At 35.2% G+C, this 14,164-nt stretch overlaps 2 protein-coding genes across 3 annotated transcripts in view; both read right to left on the bottom strand.

Moving 5' to 3' along the window:
- Positions 1-6,063: 6,063 nt before the first annotated feature.
- On the bottom strand, positions 6,064-11,888 carry LOC114257867 (grpE protein homolog 1, mitochondrial). Its single transcript, XM_028197687.2, has 6 exons — positions 11,471-11,888; positions 8,425-8,641; positions 8,108-8,301; positions 7,828-7,995; positions 7,411-7,539; positions 6,064-6,631 (listed from the first exon to the last, which is right to left on the bottom strand). The coding sequence occupies exons 1-6, from the start codon at positions 11,612-11,614 to the stop codon at positions 6,536-6,538; spliced, it is 948 nt and encodes a 315-aa protein (XP_028053488.2). The 5' UTR covers positions 11,615-11,888; the 3' UTR covers positions 6,064-6,535.
- Positions 11,889-12,745: 857 nt separating this feature from the next.
- Positions 12,746-14,164, bottom strand: part of LOC114257866 (EH domain-containing protein 1) — a 7,718-nt gene continuing 6,299 nt past the window's right edge. For both annotated transcript variants that reach the window (XM_028197686.2, XM_028197685.2), the window contains 3 exons: positions 13,554-13,680; positions 13,288-13,431; positions 12,746-13,165 (listed from right to left, as the gene is read on the bottom strand). In XM_028197686.2, coding sequence (XP_028053487.2) covers positions 12,980-13,165; positions 13,288-13,431; positions 13,554-13,680 — 457 coding nt within the window. In that variant the 3' untranslated portion in view covers positions 12,746-12,979. The remainder of the gene's footprint in view (positions 13,166-13,287; positions 13,432-13,553; positions 13,681-14,164) is intronic.

Raw genomic sequence — 14,164 nt, 5'->3', positions numbered from 1 at the left:
ATGAGATAAAAAAAATTAGTATATTTAGAATGACTTTTTGATTTTTTTTATGAAAAATATGTATAAAAAATAGAGAGAAAATAGAATCTTTAATTTTTTGATATAGGTTGTAGGCTTTTTGATTTTTTTCTTTAGTAACTGTTTTGGCTTTTAGGCTAAAACACTTGTATGCCGAACGAGCCCTTAGTTCTTTTTTTGATTTTTATTTTTTCAATTAAATGTGTTAATGTTAACATTAATTGGGTTGAGATTTTCTTTAATAATCAATGAGATTGTTAATTCTACTCCACCTACTACCACCTACTCCACCTACTACACACCTACCTACTCTACTCTTCTATATATAAGAATCATTGTAAACATATTCAAAAGATCAAAATAATATCAATAGATACATTTATTCTCTCTGTATTTTTCTCTCTATCAATTTCTCTTTCATGGTATAAGAGCTAGGTTAAGAACCTAGTCATTCTGCTTCACCGGCGGGCGGCAGCCTCGCCTTGGCCGCCCGCCGGACCTCTACACATACCCTGACTCCGCTGTAACTTCATCTTTCTCTCCTCACTATTGAAGAACTCTGCTATTAGCCCTCTTCTTTCTTTCTTCGTCACATCGGCCGAGCCTTCACACCGCCGCTGCTGTTACTGATCATCACCGACACCAACTTATTTACAACACCGCTGCCGCTGCCGCCTTGCGCCACCAGCTCACGCTATCACTAGCATCTGAAGGACATCGGAGGTATCGAGGGAATCGTGTGGGTAGATCTCGTAAATTCTCTAAACCAGCTTCTGCAAAGTAGGTGGCGACTTTCCTCATAGCCCCTGCTTGAGACACCGCCAACAAGCCTATGTGCTTCACCAAAGCATCTGCCAGCTTCAGATTGTCTTGCTGAACTGCCTCCGCGCAGACCATCAAGGTGTGAACCAGTCGGACTCCGGCCTCTAGCGAATCCACAAGCACCCACTCCCTGCGTATCCTGCGCACCTCCCCGCTTGAAAGCCACAACAATGGGCAAAGGGGGAGCACCTCCCCAGGAACAATGATCATTGCCCCACTTGCTCTTTCTTTTTTCTTTTTTCTTTTTTTTTCTTTCTTTTTTATTGCCCGCCGAACCTCACTCATCCATCAACTTTCATTATTCAATTCACGCTTTACACACCACACCACCCAACTTTCTTTTTATTTTATTTTATCACACATACCTGCAAGAGAGATAGCCCCATGTGAAGAGAGAGAGATACTATTCACACGGCAGACCACTTTTCACACATTCACTTCCCCAAAAAAAAAAAAAAAAAAAAACAACAACAACAACAAAAAAAAATATATATATATATATTCTGATTACTTTTCCCACATATATATTTTGATTCCTTTTCTTTAGTATATCTATTTTTTATTACTTTTCCTTTAGTGGTAGGACCCGCCCAAACACACCACTCTCACAATTTTTTTACAAATTTGAATCTCACCTTTCCTTTTTTTATTTTTTATTACTTTAACATTCACATCCTTCTCATCAAATTTATTTTCTTTTATACTTTCTTTTCTCCCACTACCTCTCTGTTTATGTCAGTGCGATACATAGCCTTCTCTCCGGCGAACATGGGTATGCGTAAAAAAAAAAAAAAAAAAAAAAGAAGAAGAAGAAGAAGAACTGCACACCAAACTCATTTTATTCATATCGGGACTTCGCCCTGATCACAATTTTACACCACAAAAAAAAAAAAAAAAACAAACAAACAAACAAACAAACAAACCAAACAAACAAACAAACAAAAACAAAACAACCACATCCACCGGCGGGATTTTTCTTCTCTACTCTGCCGCCGGTCTCTTCTTCTTGCCTCCGTCCTGCGCGGCCCTTGACGGTGCTGCCTCCATGTTTCCCACGCCACCGAGCACGTTCACTCCCCCCTGCTCCTCCACTGCAGCATATGGCGGACCTCCAAATCGGAACATCACGGGGGCCTTCCGCTTCAGCTCCTTGTTTTCCGCTTTTAGCACACATATCTCTGCTCGCGCATCCTTATACATGCGCTGGAGCAGAGCCAGTTGGGCGTTTAACTGCTGCACCTCATTTGTCCTACTCTGGAGCCGGTGCGACAAGTTTGTGACCGCAGTCATGGTCTCCACACATGACATCAATGTATACTGATTGGCCTCCACATCCGATTGCACTGCCATTTTTTGCTCCACAGACCGCATAGGAAAGTTCAACGGAGCAAACCCAGAGGCGCTTGGTTGAGGTTCAAGGGCAACCGCACCAGTTATCTCTCTTGTGGACTCGTTGAGATCTGGAAAGAGCGTGAGCAGACCACGGGAAGAAGAGGCCATTTTCTGGGCAACAGAATGTTACAGAGTATCTCTCTCAGAAAACGAAGAGTTTTTCAGAGGTTTTTAGCAGGTTTTTGTCTCAACCTCTGCCTCAGCCTCAGTCTCCGTCTTGGTTAAATAGCCAAGGCAGACACGCGCATCGTGCGCCGCTCGGCGTTAGACGACAACATGGGCGCGCAAGCCAAGGTAGTCACACGCATCGCCATAATGTCCGGCACACCTTTTTATGGATTGGGCACGCCTTTTGATGGTACGCCTTTTGAAAGATTGGGCACCCCTTTTGAGGGCGCGACTTTTGAGGGCTCGATATATATCTACATGTATATCTTTTGGGCAGCCTATATACACAATCATACGGTCAGCTTCTACAACGGTCCGACATGACCCCATAAACTGTCCCGACATTGATTCCGGTCAGCTTCTACAACAGGTCCGACATGACCCCGTAAACTGTCCTGACATTGATTCCGGTTAGCTTCTACAACAATGGTCTGACACGACCACACAGTGTCTGCTACATCGGTCCGGCATGACCTCGTAAACTGTTCTGCTACAACGGTCCGACACGACCATACCGTGTCTTCAACAACGATTTGACACCACCATACAGTGTCTCCTATCCTATTTTATTTGTCAGTTTATTTTCCTATTTTGTTCCTCTCTTCAAACTCAAGTTGGTTAATGTCTATCCTCCTTGAGTTTGAGGGGGCTGTTAATTCTACTCCACCTACTACCACCTACTACACACCTACCTACTCTACTCTTCTATATATATGAATCATTGTAAACATATTCAAAAGATCAAAATAATATCAATAGATACATTTATTCTCTCTGTATTTTTCTCTCTATCAATTTCTCTTTCAGAGATTTCAATACCCACTTCTCTCTCTATCAAATGGGGGTTAAGGAAAAATGGGTTTCATATTAACAATGGGTTAAGGAAAATTGAGTCTCATAGCTCTTTGTTAACAATTATTGTTTGGTTCTTAACTCTTTGTTTGGTTCTTAGTTCTTTGTTAAAAATCTGAAGCAAAAAAATAAAAAAATAAAAATTATGTGTTGTTGTTTGTTCTTAGTTTTTTTTTTTCCAATTAAATGAGTTAATGTTAATGTTAATTGGGTTGAGATTTTCTTTAATAATCAATGGGGTTTAACACCCATTTCTCTTTATCAAATGGGGGTTAAGGAAAAATGGGTTTCATGCTAATGAATATTCTGGATTAATGAATGAACTCTCTCATGTTTGGTCTTCGAATTTTCAATAACTAGATTAAATATTATGCTTTTAATGTTTCAACTCATTTGACTAAGATGAAATAAAAATGATTCTTAATATGAAATCTATTTTTCCTTAACCCCCATTGATAGAGAGAAAGAAGTGACTTAAAATCTCATTAATTATTAAATAGAACCTCAATCCAATTAATGTCAACATTTGAGAGTTTTTTTTTTTAAGCTCAAACCCATTAAGATGAAATAAAATTGATTATTTACATGAAACACATTTTTCCTTAACCCTCATTTGAAGCATGAAATTCATTTTTTCTTAATCCCCATTTGATAGAGAGAGAGAGAGTGAAGTGGGTGTTAAAACCCCATTAATTATTAAAGAGAACCTCATTTTCTTTACATGATTGTTTACATGAAACAAAAATGATTGTTTACATGAAACCCATTTTTCTTTACCCTCATTTGATAGAAAGAGAAGTGGGTGCTAAAACCCCTTTGATTATTAAATAGAACCTCAACCTAATTAATGTTAACTTTAACTCAGAGTTTTTTTTGGAACCTCAATCCATTAAGATGAAATAAAAATAATTGTTAACATGAAATCCATTTTTCTTTAACCCCCATTTGATAGAGAGAGAAGTAGGCATTGAAACCCCATTAATTATTAAAGAAAATCTCAACCCAATTAATGTTAACATTAACTTATTTAATTGAAAAAATAAAACCAAAAAAAGAATTAAGAACAAAACAAAACACATAATTTTTTTATTTGTTATATTTTTTATTTTTTTGGCTTCAGATTCTTAACAAAAAACTAAGAACCAAAAAAAGAGTTAAGAACCAAACAACGGGTGTTAACAAAGAGCTATGAAACCTATTTTTTCTTAACCCATTGTTAACATGAAACCCATTTTTCCTTAACTCCCATTTGATACAAATGTGAGTGTTAAAACCCCATTGATTATTAAAGAAAATTTCAAACCAATTAATGTTAACATTTATTGATTTAATTGAAAAAATAAAACCAAAAAAATAATTAAGAACAAAACACAACAAATAATTTTATGTATTTTTTTGCTTTAGATTCTTAACAAAGAACTATGAACCAAACAAAGAGCTATGAGCTGGGGAAAAAAAAAAAAAACAATGGGTGGGGATGATGGGATGAACTGGAAAAAAAAAAAAAAAAAAAAAAAGGGGTAAAAAAATGATGCATGTCTGTGATACATTGATAGTTGGTTCAGAAACAGAGAGAAAAAAAGAAAAAAAAAAAACCAGAGTTATGAACTGGAAAAAAAAAATGAATGGGAAAAAAAAAATGAAAGTGAGGAGGACCTGGTGATGGTGGAGAAAAAATGAAAAAGAATGCAAAGAGCTTTGTTCTTCCTTCAGAGCTTTGCTCCTTCTTCACAGTTTTGTTCTTTCATAGTAATGATGTAAGGTATAGTGGGTTGGTAAGAGTTGATAGTTAAATATATCTGAACCATTGGATTTTATTTCTTAGATAAATCTAAACCATCGAATCTCAGCTATTGTTTTTAAATTAGACAAATCTAAACCATTGAAGATAGTTTGTGAGAAATATTTGTAAAAGTAAATCTAAGCCATTGTTTTTAAATCTAGACAGATTTGGACAATTAATTTGAAAGACATTTTTAAACTAACCCTTCCATTGTTATATAAATATATATATTTTTTAATTTTGTTTTAATGTGACCCTTCATTTCATAAATTGTTATTAATATTTTGAACAAAGTAATAATACATATGAAATTAAATGGTTGCCCTTTTATGATTTCTTATATATATATATATAATTTTGTTTTTATGTGATCCTTCATTCCATAAATTGTTATTAATATTTTTAACAAAATAATAATACATATGAAATTAAAGAAGCAAAAATAAAATTCAAATGAATTATAAGAATCGATCGTGCTTATTTTCTATTCTTCGTGCACAACTAGTTAAAATTCCACTTCAAGTGATATTTTTTCTTTCCAAAAGGCAACAGATAACATGAAAACATAATTATAAGTGTAAAATTGAAAGTTTAAGAATCCAAGTAAAACTTCTCCCAAACTAGTTTATCCATTATTTTACTTGTAAGTTTTTTTTTTTTTTTTTTTTTTTTTTGGGCCTAACTTACATAATTGGTTCTTCTAGTTTCAGTGCTTTCATTTTGATTCCCCTAGTTCAAATTTAATTAATTGCCACTTCTCTCCCTCTAAATTCCCAAAGACAACCACATTAAAACAAAATTTAAATTATAAAAACAAATAAAAACTTGTCCAAATTAAAGGGATTGAACAGTATAATTTACACGAAATAAGAAAGGGACTGCGACAGCCCAGTTTGGCCCGTTGAGCCCATCACAAGCCTCATTTCAACAATCCACTTTGTTCATCTTTTAGGTCTTTATGTATTTAATCATCCATGAAAATTCAAATTAATCTAATAATCATAAATTAATAATTAAAAAAAATGATCTACTTTTAAAATCATATCATCGTCCATCATTTTGAAAACCAATAAAATCACATAAGTACAATTATCAGATCAATTTAGCCAACGGAATCTACCAGAATTGCATCCCTATTTTGACCTTAAGCTCAAGCACACATTTTGTAGAATGTGGTAGTTAGAAATTAAACAAAACTGCAAAGCAAAACAAGCCTGAGCAGCCCAACCTCCTTGACATATTCAAAACTCTATTATGAACTTAAAATTAAAAGGGCTTGAACCGATCCCAAATCCCTCCGACGCAACTTCTTTAATAAATAACAACCAATAAAATGTAAACTGGATTTTTAAAAAATTGATCCATTCTTTGACCTAGATTAGGCACAGCAGCTAAAGTTTATCTGATGTTGAGGAAAATACTATTCCTTCTGTCACAAGCTGATGAAAAAACAGAAAAAAAACCAACTCAGGTCTGCAAGGAATATAACCAGTCATTCCTTCAAGATGTAGAGCCTTGCTCTGTCTCATTATCCACTACTACAGTCACGCCAACTTCAGCTGGTCGGATAACTCTGTCATGAAGCACATATCCCACCTGCACCACAAAAACACATAGAAGCATTTTGCTTTTCAATAAAACACATTGAAACATTTTTCTTTCTATTTGAACACTACTTCAAAATGCATGCTTCTATAACACAGCAAGATTATGACCTTTCAAGAAGAGAGAGAGAGGGAGAGAGAGAGAGAGAGCAAGAAAGAGAGCAAAATTTATGCAACCGACTGCCCAGATAAACACAAATGACTAATATCAACCACAACATAGAATATCTGAAGCAACTTCATTCTCCAACGAGACCCCAACGCCAATTTAAAGACCATAAAGTCACATCTAGTCCAATTGTATTACAATTTAGAATATGTCTTTGATTCAAAAACTACAAATCACAAAACAGCTACCCTTTCCGTATTTAGAGAGGGCCTTCGGGGTCATTCTATGCCCACATACCAATTTTTTGCAATTCACACAGTTCCGGAGTCTTTATGGGTTGTCATCCAATGAAATGTCGCTCATGGAATTGTTGATCTTGTAGCAATTGAATGAAAACAGAATGGAATTGCTTTTTCAATATTCTTTGATTTCAAAGCAACAATCATGTAAAAAATCAAATAAATAGACCAAGTCGTGCAGTGTGTAGCAATGTACTTGTTAGTCCTTTTGATTGAGGATATAATTGTAATAAAAATTTATTCTCAAAGTATGTGAACTGAGAGAAAATAGAGCATGGAAATAGAATGACCCAGAACATTCATATCTAAAAAAGTTGGTTCTCAATCAAATGGGGGCAACACAAAGTAAACAAATTTGTTTACCTTCAAAACGACTGCAACAGTGTCAGGGGGCTTAGAAGCATCTGGTACTTGGAATACTGCATTATGTCTATTTGGATCAAATTGCTCATTTGTAGGATCATATTTTTCCACTCCATACTTTTTGAGTACCTAAACCAAGATATTGATTAACTCAATCAATAATACCTTATCTTCCAAAATCAAACATGTTCATATCACAAATTCAATCACTATATCACATGGGACATCAACTACAATTTGCCAGGGAAGGCAAGGCATTACTAGCTTCTAGTATGGAATGTAATTCTGACATACGAAGAAGCATACATACTGGGATATTTATGTTTTTAGAAAAACAAGAACAGAAATATGCCCATGATGTCTAACCATAATTGCTTACAGTTTTGAAGCAATGCTTCCAGAAAGAGTGTATAATACCTCTGCGAGCTGTTTTTCAGTCATTTCAACACCTTCCAACAGTGTTTTGAGAAGGGGCACAGCCCCTGCACTGTCTTTAGTTGTGTCAATCTTTGAAAAACTCTCTTTTACAACAGAAGAAGCCCTACCCAAATTATCTGCAACATCCAATAAACTCTTTGCAAAACTCTGCATCACATTTTCAAAAAAAGAGCAGAATTAAGACATTCAAATACCAAGGCACATGAACATATGGGTCCAATTTGAAAGTACACATCATTATATAAAAATAGAGACAAACCTGTATGGCAAATTTTTTTGAGTTCTCTGCCTCACGCCTTGTCCTCCCCATAACATTCTCCATTTCTGCATAAGTCCGGATAACTTTATCTTGCATTTTCTCAATCTCTTTGTGCTTCACATTTAAAAGTTCTTCCTTCTCCGTCACAAGTTTCACCAGGTCCTCCATGGATAACTCGGCCTCCGCATCTGAATCTGCATCAGAATAAAAAAATGCAGTTCACTTAGTACCTCTTCTCCCTTACACAGATTGGGGCATGTTAGACTATGATTCTGAATTTTAACTTGATTCCTCTTTCTGATCAGAGACTTTCATACCTTCAGAACTGGAAGCCTCTTTTTGCTCAGGAACTTCGGTATCTCCACTTGTTTTTGCAGTGGCACCATTGTTCACTACCGTACTCCCTCCATTTCCAGACTGGGCATTCTCCTTTTCAGTAGTTTCAGGAGATGTAGATGACGAGAATCCAAATCGTTGAAAAGCAGAAGTGTTAAGGGCTGAATGATGTAACAGAGACACGAGGCCAGAAATCACCTGGAAAAGAATAAGCATATGCATTTAGTTCTTTTGGTAGATAGAGTGTGCACCAGAAGAAGAAAGGAATGCAATGTGAAAAATAAAATTTTCCAGAATCTGCCCCCTCTCTCTGCTCCTTTCTCCTTTTTCAAAATGAACCTGGTGCAATAGATAACACTCAAGCTAATAAAGTGTTAATGAAAAATGAATTGTATCACCCTGAAATGTGGACAAAACTGAAAAGCACTTGCAATGTCTTCCTCATCAATATAGACACTTGCGATGGCCAAACAGTAGCATGCAATGCGATCCAACGGAATTTTACTGCATATTTTTGGTATGACTGCTAGGGCTAGGAGCTAACCAAGGTGGATTCTGACCCCTTCAACTAGATACTTGGCATGCCTCTATGCAGCCAACCTAAGGGGGAGAAAGATGGCATTTGTCATCAAGACATACACAACTAAGCACACAAGATGGTCCAATAGACGCTGAAAATTGGGCTTATAGGCCTAGCAATGCATGCCTTGCGAACTAAAAGTCTCAACTAGGATTTGACAGGTTTACGTTGTAACTTTTACAAGGCCCAAGAAGGCTCACTAGCAGGAACCAAACACCATGTGCTTCTCCCTCTCTCTCTCTCTCTCTCTCTCTCTCTCTCTGTGCACGCATTCATGCATGTGCTTGCATATCTCTGGTCTCAACTGTGCTTGTTAACTTGGGTCATCCCCAACAAGTGTCCATCACTTCCTCCAATGAGAACATTGCATAAAGTTGTTAAAATTGCACAACTTCCTTGTCAAGATGTCCTGTTTATGCTAAATTGGCGTGACTGTGAGCCTTTAGGAGCAAAATCCAAGATTAATTATTTTAAATCTTTTAACTCATAAATGAACCTATGTTCAATGACTTCAATTGAGTCTTGACATGAAATCTTAGTATTAAATGAGACATCCATCAAGTCCAGACAAGAAGTCCTAATGTTTTGAGCAAAATTATGAAGCCCAGTTCTTTACATTTTCTTGCTTAACCATAACAAAAACGTGAAACGGTCATAAAAAAATAGAACCTCCAAACACAAATCTTGAATTGACACACACAGTTATCACTACAAATTTCATATCTACAAAGTGTAGTGTTAAATGTCACTCGTGTCTGGATTGATACAATGAATAATAAATTGGCCTCATAAACATATATTGAGTGGATATGGGTAACGGATATCAAACCACCACGATGAAATAGAAATGATTGTTACATGTAATTTGATGAACATATTTGACGTTCCTCTTACGTTTAAAATTTTGAGACCATGAGTTCTAAACTGTTGATACTATTGGGAATTTTAATGTAGCTAAGTTGTAATTTACATCTTCCTTATTCCCACTCCTTCTAAATGTTATGTTAACATAAAGAACGTGATCTGACATTTGGAATTCAAAAAATTACAGACCTCATAAAGGTTATCTTCTATGCATTGCAAGATTTCTAGTATCATATGAAACACATTTGTCTTGGAATCCCAAGTTGAATCAAATTAATTATTATGGTATTCAATTCAATTCCGAACCAACTACATGCACTAACATTTTTCCCCTTTTGGTGCAAAATGATACTGGCATTTAAGGGCAATTGAAACAATAAAAGACCAAATGAAAAGCTTAAATCAAAATTAAACTTAAATTTTGTACAAATATATGACCCTTTAAGTTTCTTCCATTCTAGTTACCTCTGATGCAACTTCATTTTATTGTGCCTTCTAAAATTTAATAGGCTTAACCTCTGGATTTTAAATCACTGATAATATACCTGCTATTAGCCATAATTCACAAAAACATTATGTAATTTTAGTAAGAGGGGGAGGATTTACTCGGTGTGAGATATCACATCATTCAAGGAACCCTAGATGTTAGAGTAAATCAACAAAGTCATTCTAGTGTGTTGTAGATTCTTATCCAAGACTTGTATCATTTGATGATACCATGTGAATATTTAAATACGAAGCAACGTAAAAATAAACCTACATATTCAGTATGTTAACCTGCGACTAATTCTCCTTCTACTTTTGGTAATTTAAAAGGTAATCTCTCACACACTGCTAGAAAAATGATAAACCCAATAGGTTGATGCCTTAAAATCATAATTCAATCAAAACTTCTCGAGTTATTTTAATATCTATATTTTCAATGAAATAGAATTAGTTGCCTACATTGATATATTACTACATTTGGATGATATCTAATTGGGTTCAAATATTTCTTATTAGGTGAGGTCTCTTGGTTCAAGTCCAGGATGGCCCAATTGTGTCAGAGAAAAGTATAAAAGAAGCATATGACTCCTTTGTGCATGCTCCGCTTGACTCAGTTGGTAGAACTTCACTCTTGTAATTGGATTGTTACGATTACAAGCATTCTTGAGTTGCCCAATATTGCAGAATGAAAGGAATGCAAAAAAACACATTCAAGAAAAACTTTTATAAACTTGTTATCCAAAATGATCTTCAACATCTTTAACATAAACATACTCACTCAAAATACTACATTAATTAAAAACGCAAAACACACATCAAATCATTTCGCCACACCAAGTAATCCAAATTAATCATCACGCATTAAAAAATAATTTGCAACTTTAACAAGTTAAAAGCATAGAGAAAGAAACTATATAAAATGCAGAAAAATAAAATATAAATTAAAGCTACAAAGTTGATGAAAACAAAGTAGTATACATATAAAAACAACCCAAATTTGGCACCCAAAACACGAAATGTTCCAACTACATAGAAGGGCCTTAAACCCTAGCAAAACCCTAGCTTGTGAAATTTCGAAGTTGTGATGGATGGCGTACCTTATTTTGGGAGTCATGGAGAGATTGAAATTGATTGGAAGGGATCGGAAGGGGGTGGTGGTGACGGGTACAGATTAGCAAGGAGTTCCGGCACTGAGCCACGACGGTCCTCGGAAAACGAGATGAAATCTTGTAGAGCGACATCACTGAAAATGGGTTTATTGGAAGAGGAGGGAGAGAGAGAGAAGGGGGGGGGGGGGGTAAGGAAATGGCGACTGCTATACTATGGAGGGTTTAGGATGAGAGAGGAACAGTGAGAAAATAAGAGGGAAAATAAAAAAGGTGTTTGGAGAGAAAGAAAGTGCCAATTGACCGACTGTGGCCCGCTCTCCTCTTTAGAAGCGTCCAGAACCTTGTGTTGGTTTGGGTTCGACAATGGTGATGTTTATTACTTACATTATTTTATTGTTACGTTCATAGATATTTCTTTCAATATATCATGATATACACATTTTTAGGCACTTTGTTATATTCCATTCAAAAAAAAATAAAAAATAAAAAATTAAGTTGATTTGATAATTTTATTCAATTTTTCATTAAAAAATAAATAATAATTGTTTTTGTAAAAATAAATCATATAATTTTTGTAGTGATAAATGTAATAAATTACATAAGTTACCATTATCGGATTCACTTAAATTTTTTTTAGACGAAATATATGAAATGCCCAACAAAATAAATGATTTGGATCATTAAAACGAGCACTATGATGAGTCTCACGGGCCCAAATAATATCTTCCAATCCAAAAATTTAGACTAGAAAAAATCCTACTTAAAATGTTTAGTTAATTATAGATATTCTTGAAATTTAATGAAATAAAATAAAAAATTCTTTCTGGGCCTTGATCACGATAGATGCACTCTAACCCATTGTAGACACACTTTGAATCATTAAAAATTTAAATCGTTCATTTTATAAAGTTTATTAGTCGTATTAACTATTTAATCGAATCACATTTTTTCTAGAACAAAAAATAAATAAAAAACAACATTATGCCTGAGATGGGCCTACAATCGGCCAGACTAGACCTCTCCTATCCTATTAAGATTTGTACAGGAACTACTCTAGCAAAGATAGACGAACACCCCTTAACATTTGACAAAAAAAAAATATAAGGTCTTGTTCGGTTTTGGTCATGTTCATGTACATTGTCAAGTCTTATTATGTTACAATTGTTCTTGAGCCATAATGGTGTGCTTTAAATCTCTCACGTACACATTCTTGTGTTTTCCAGAAGAAAAAAAAATAAAAAGACGGAAAAAAAAAGCAACAACTCTTCAAAATCCTCTGTAGCAAATTGAATAAGAATAGCTTCTATACAACCTTTCTAGCCTTCATACAACAAGAGACACACTTGAAAGCTCAGTAAAAATCTCAACACAATTATTGAAAAATGAAATAACAAAAATACAAATACATTGAGGCATTGGTTTATATATATGTAATGCGCCCATTTTTGCTTCTCTTCAACCACCATAAAATGTTTTCACTGAAGCCGTTGAAACAATTTAATCATAGGGATTTCGGAAATTCTTCAAGAGGTCCGGGATGTCATAACCCAGCATGTCATCGACAGCTTGTATCATTTTAGGTTTCAACTTCTCAAACTTGTCAATGTTGTAACCGCTCAAGGCCTCCCTAAAGTGCTCGACATTTGGGAAATCTCCAATCGGTAAATGGTGCTCCCTTTGGACCTGTTGCACAGAAAAAAAGGGAGGAAGCCCAAGAAAAATGGGGGAAAATAAGACTAACTAAATTGGAAATTTATGAACATTAATTACTGGCAATCGGTAGGGTAGGGAGAGAGAGAGAGGACCTTTAAAAACTCATCGGACAGATTATCAATCAGTTTCTGCTGAGTTTTAGCTTTGCCCATCATAGCAGGCATCTCTTTTTTAAGATGGCTAATAATGTAAGCATGAATCTTAGCGGCTCTGGCACGTTTCACAAATTCATTGATCTGTGCATAACAATTGTAGTCAACAATCTTTTGTATGTTGTTTACACTTTAAAAAGGAGAAATATAAACCAAAAAAAATATAAAAAAAAGAACTCCAAGGAGGTGAATGTATTTGAACTCACTCGACGATCACAGGCCTTCTTTGGTATGTCTTTTAAATCAGCAAGAAGATCGTCCTGTTCTTTCTCAAAAAGCTCTCTGCCAAGTGGACCAGCAGCAGCCTCATTTACGGGTTTATCATTGAATGAGCTGCCAAAATCAGAAATAACAAATTAAGTTTTCAGTGTCTGACTTGAAATTTCAAACTTATGTGGAAATGTAAAAGGAAGAAGTGATGTTCCTTTTTTATTTTGAAAAAAAAAATAATAATTTGCTCCTAACGCCTCAGATGTTCCTTATTAGAGTTAGTTTAGGAAAATTGTTCAATTGGTATTGTTGATGGAAAACATCAAGAAGCACTTTACACTATACGATATCATCTGAAGGAAGCACAAAGGTAATGATAAAAAATATTCTAGCCAATGAAATATATCCTACATTACATGTACTCGAGTATATGTGCCGGATGTGGGTATGAGTCTAAGTGTCTGAACCATCTAATTTCAATGTCCAAGGGCACAAGAAGATGACAAAAATATATTATTTCTTCATATACTTCTTTTATTTTCTAGGGTAAAATAGTGCTCACAGGGTCCCATAGGGAATTTCATGCATAACTTCGGGTTTTAGGCAT

This window comes from Camellia sinensis, chromosome 7 (genome assembly GCF_055761805.1).
Source record: "Camellia sinensis isolate YWXY chromosome 7, ASM5576180v1, whole genome shotgun sequence".
NCBI lineage: Eukaryota > Viridiplantae > Streptophyta > Magnoliopsida > Ericales > Theaceae > Camellia > Camellia sinensis.
Note: the sequence above shows the minus strand (reverse complement) of the source record. Positions and strands in the feature narration are given on the sequence as shown.

What these genes read in the sequence shown, in the direction of transcription:
- LOC114257867 (XM_028197687.2), bottom strand. Translation starts at nt 11,614, where the DNA reads ATGTCGCTCTACAAGATTTCATCTCGTTTTCCGAGGACCGTCGTGGCT. An exon ending in TCCATGACTCCCAAAATAAG is followed by an intron (nt 8,642 to 11,470) that starts GTACGCCATCCA and finishes ATTCTTTTCCAG; the next exon opens with GTGATTTCTGGCCTCGTGTC. An exon ending in AGAGGCTTCCAGTTCTGAAG is followed by an intron (nt 8,302 to 8,424) that starts GTATGAAAGTCT and finishes ATTCTGATGCAG; the next exon opens with ATTCAGATGCGGAGGCCGAG.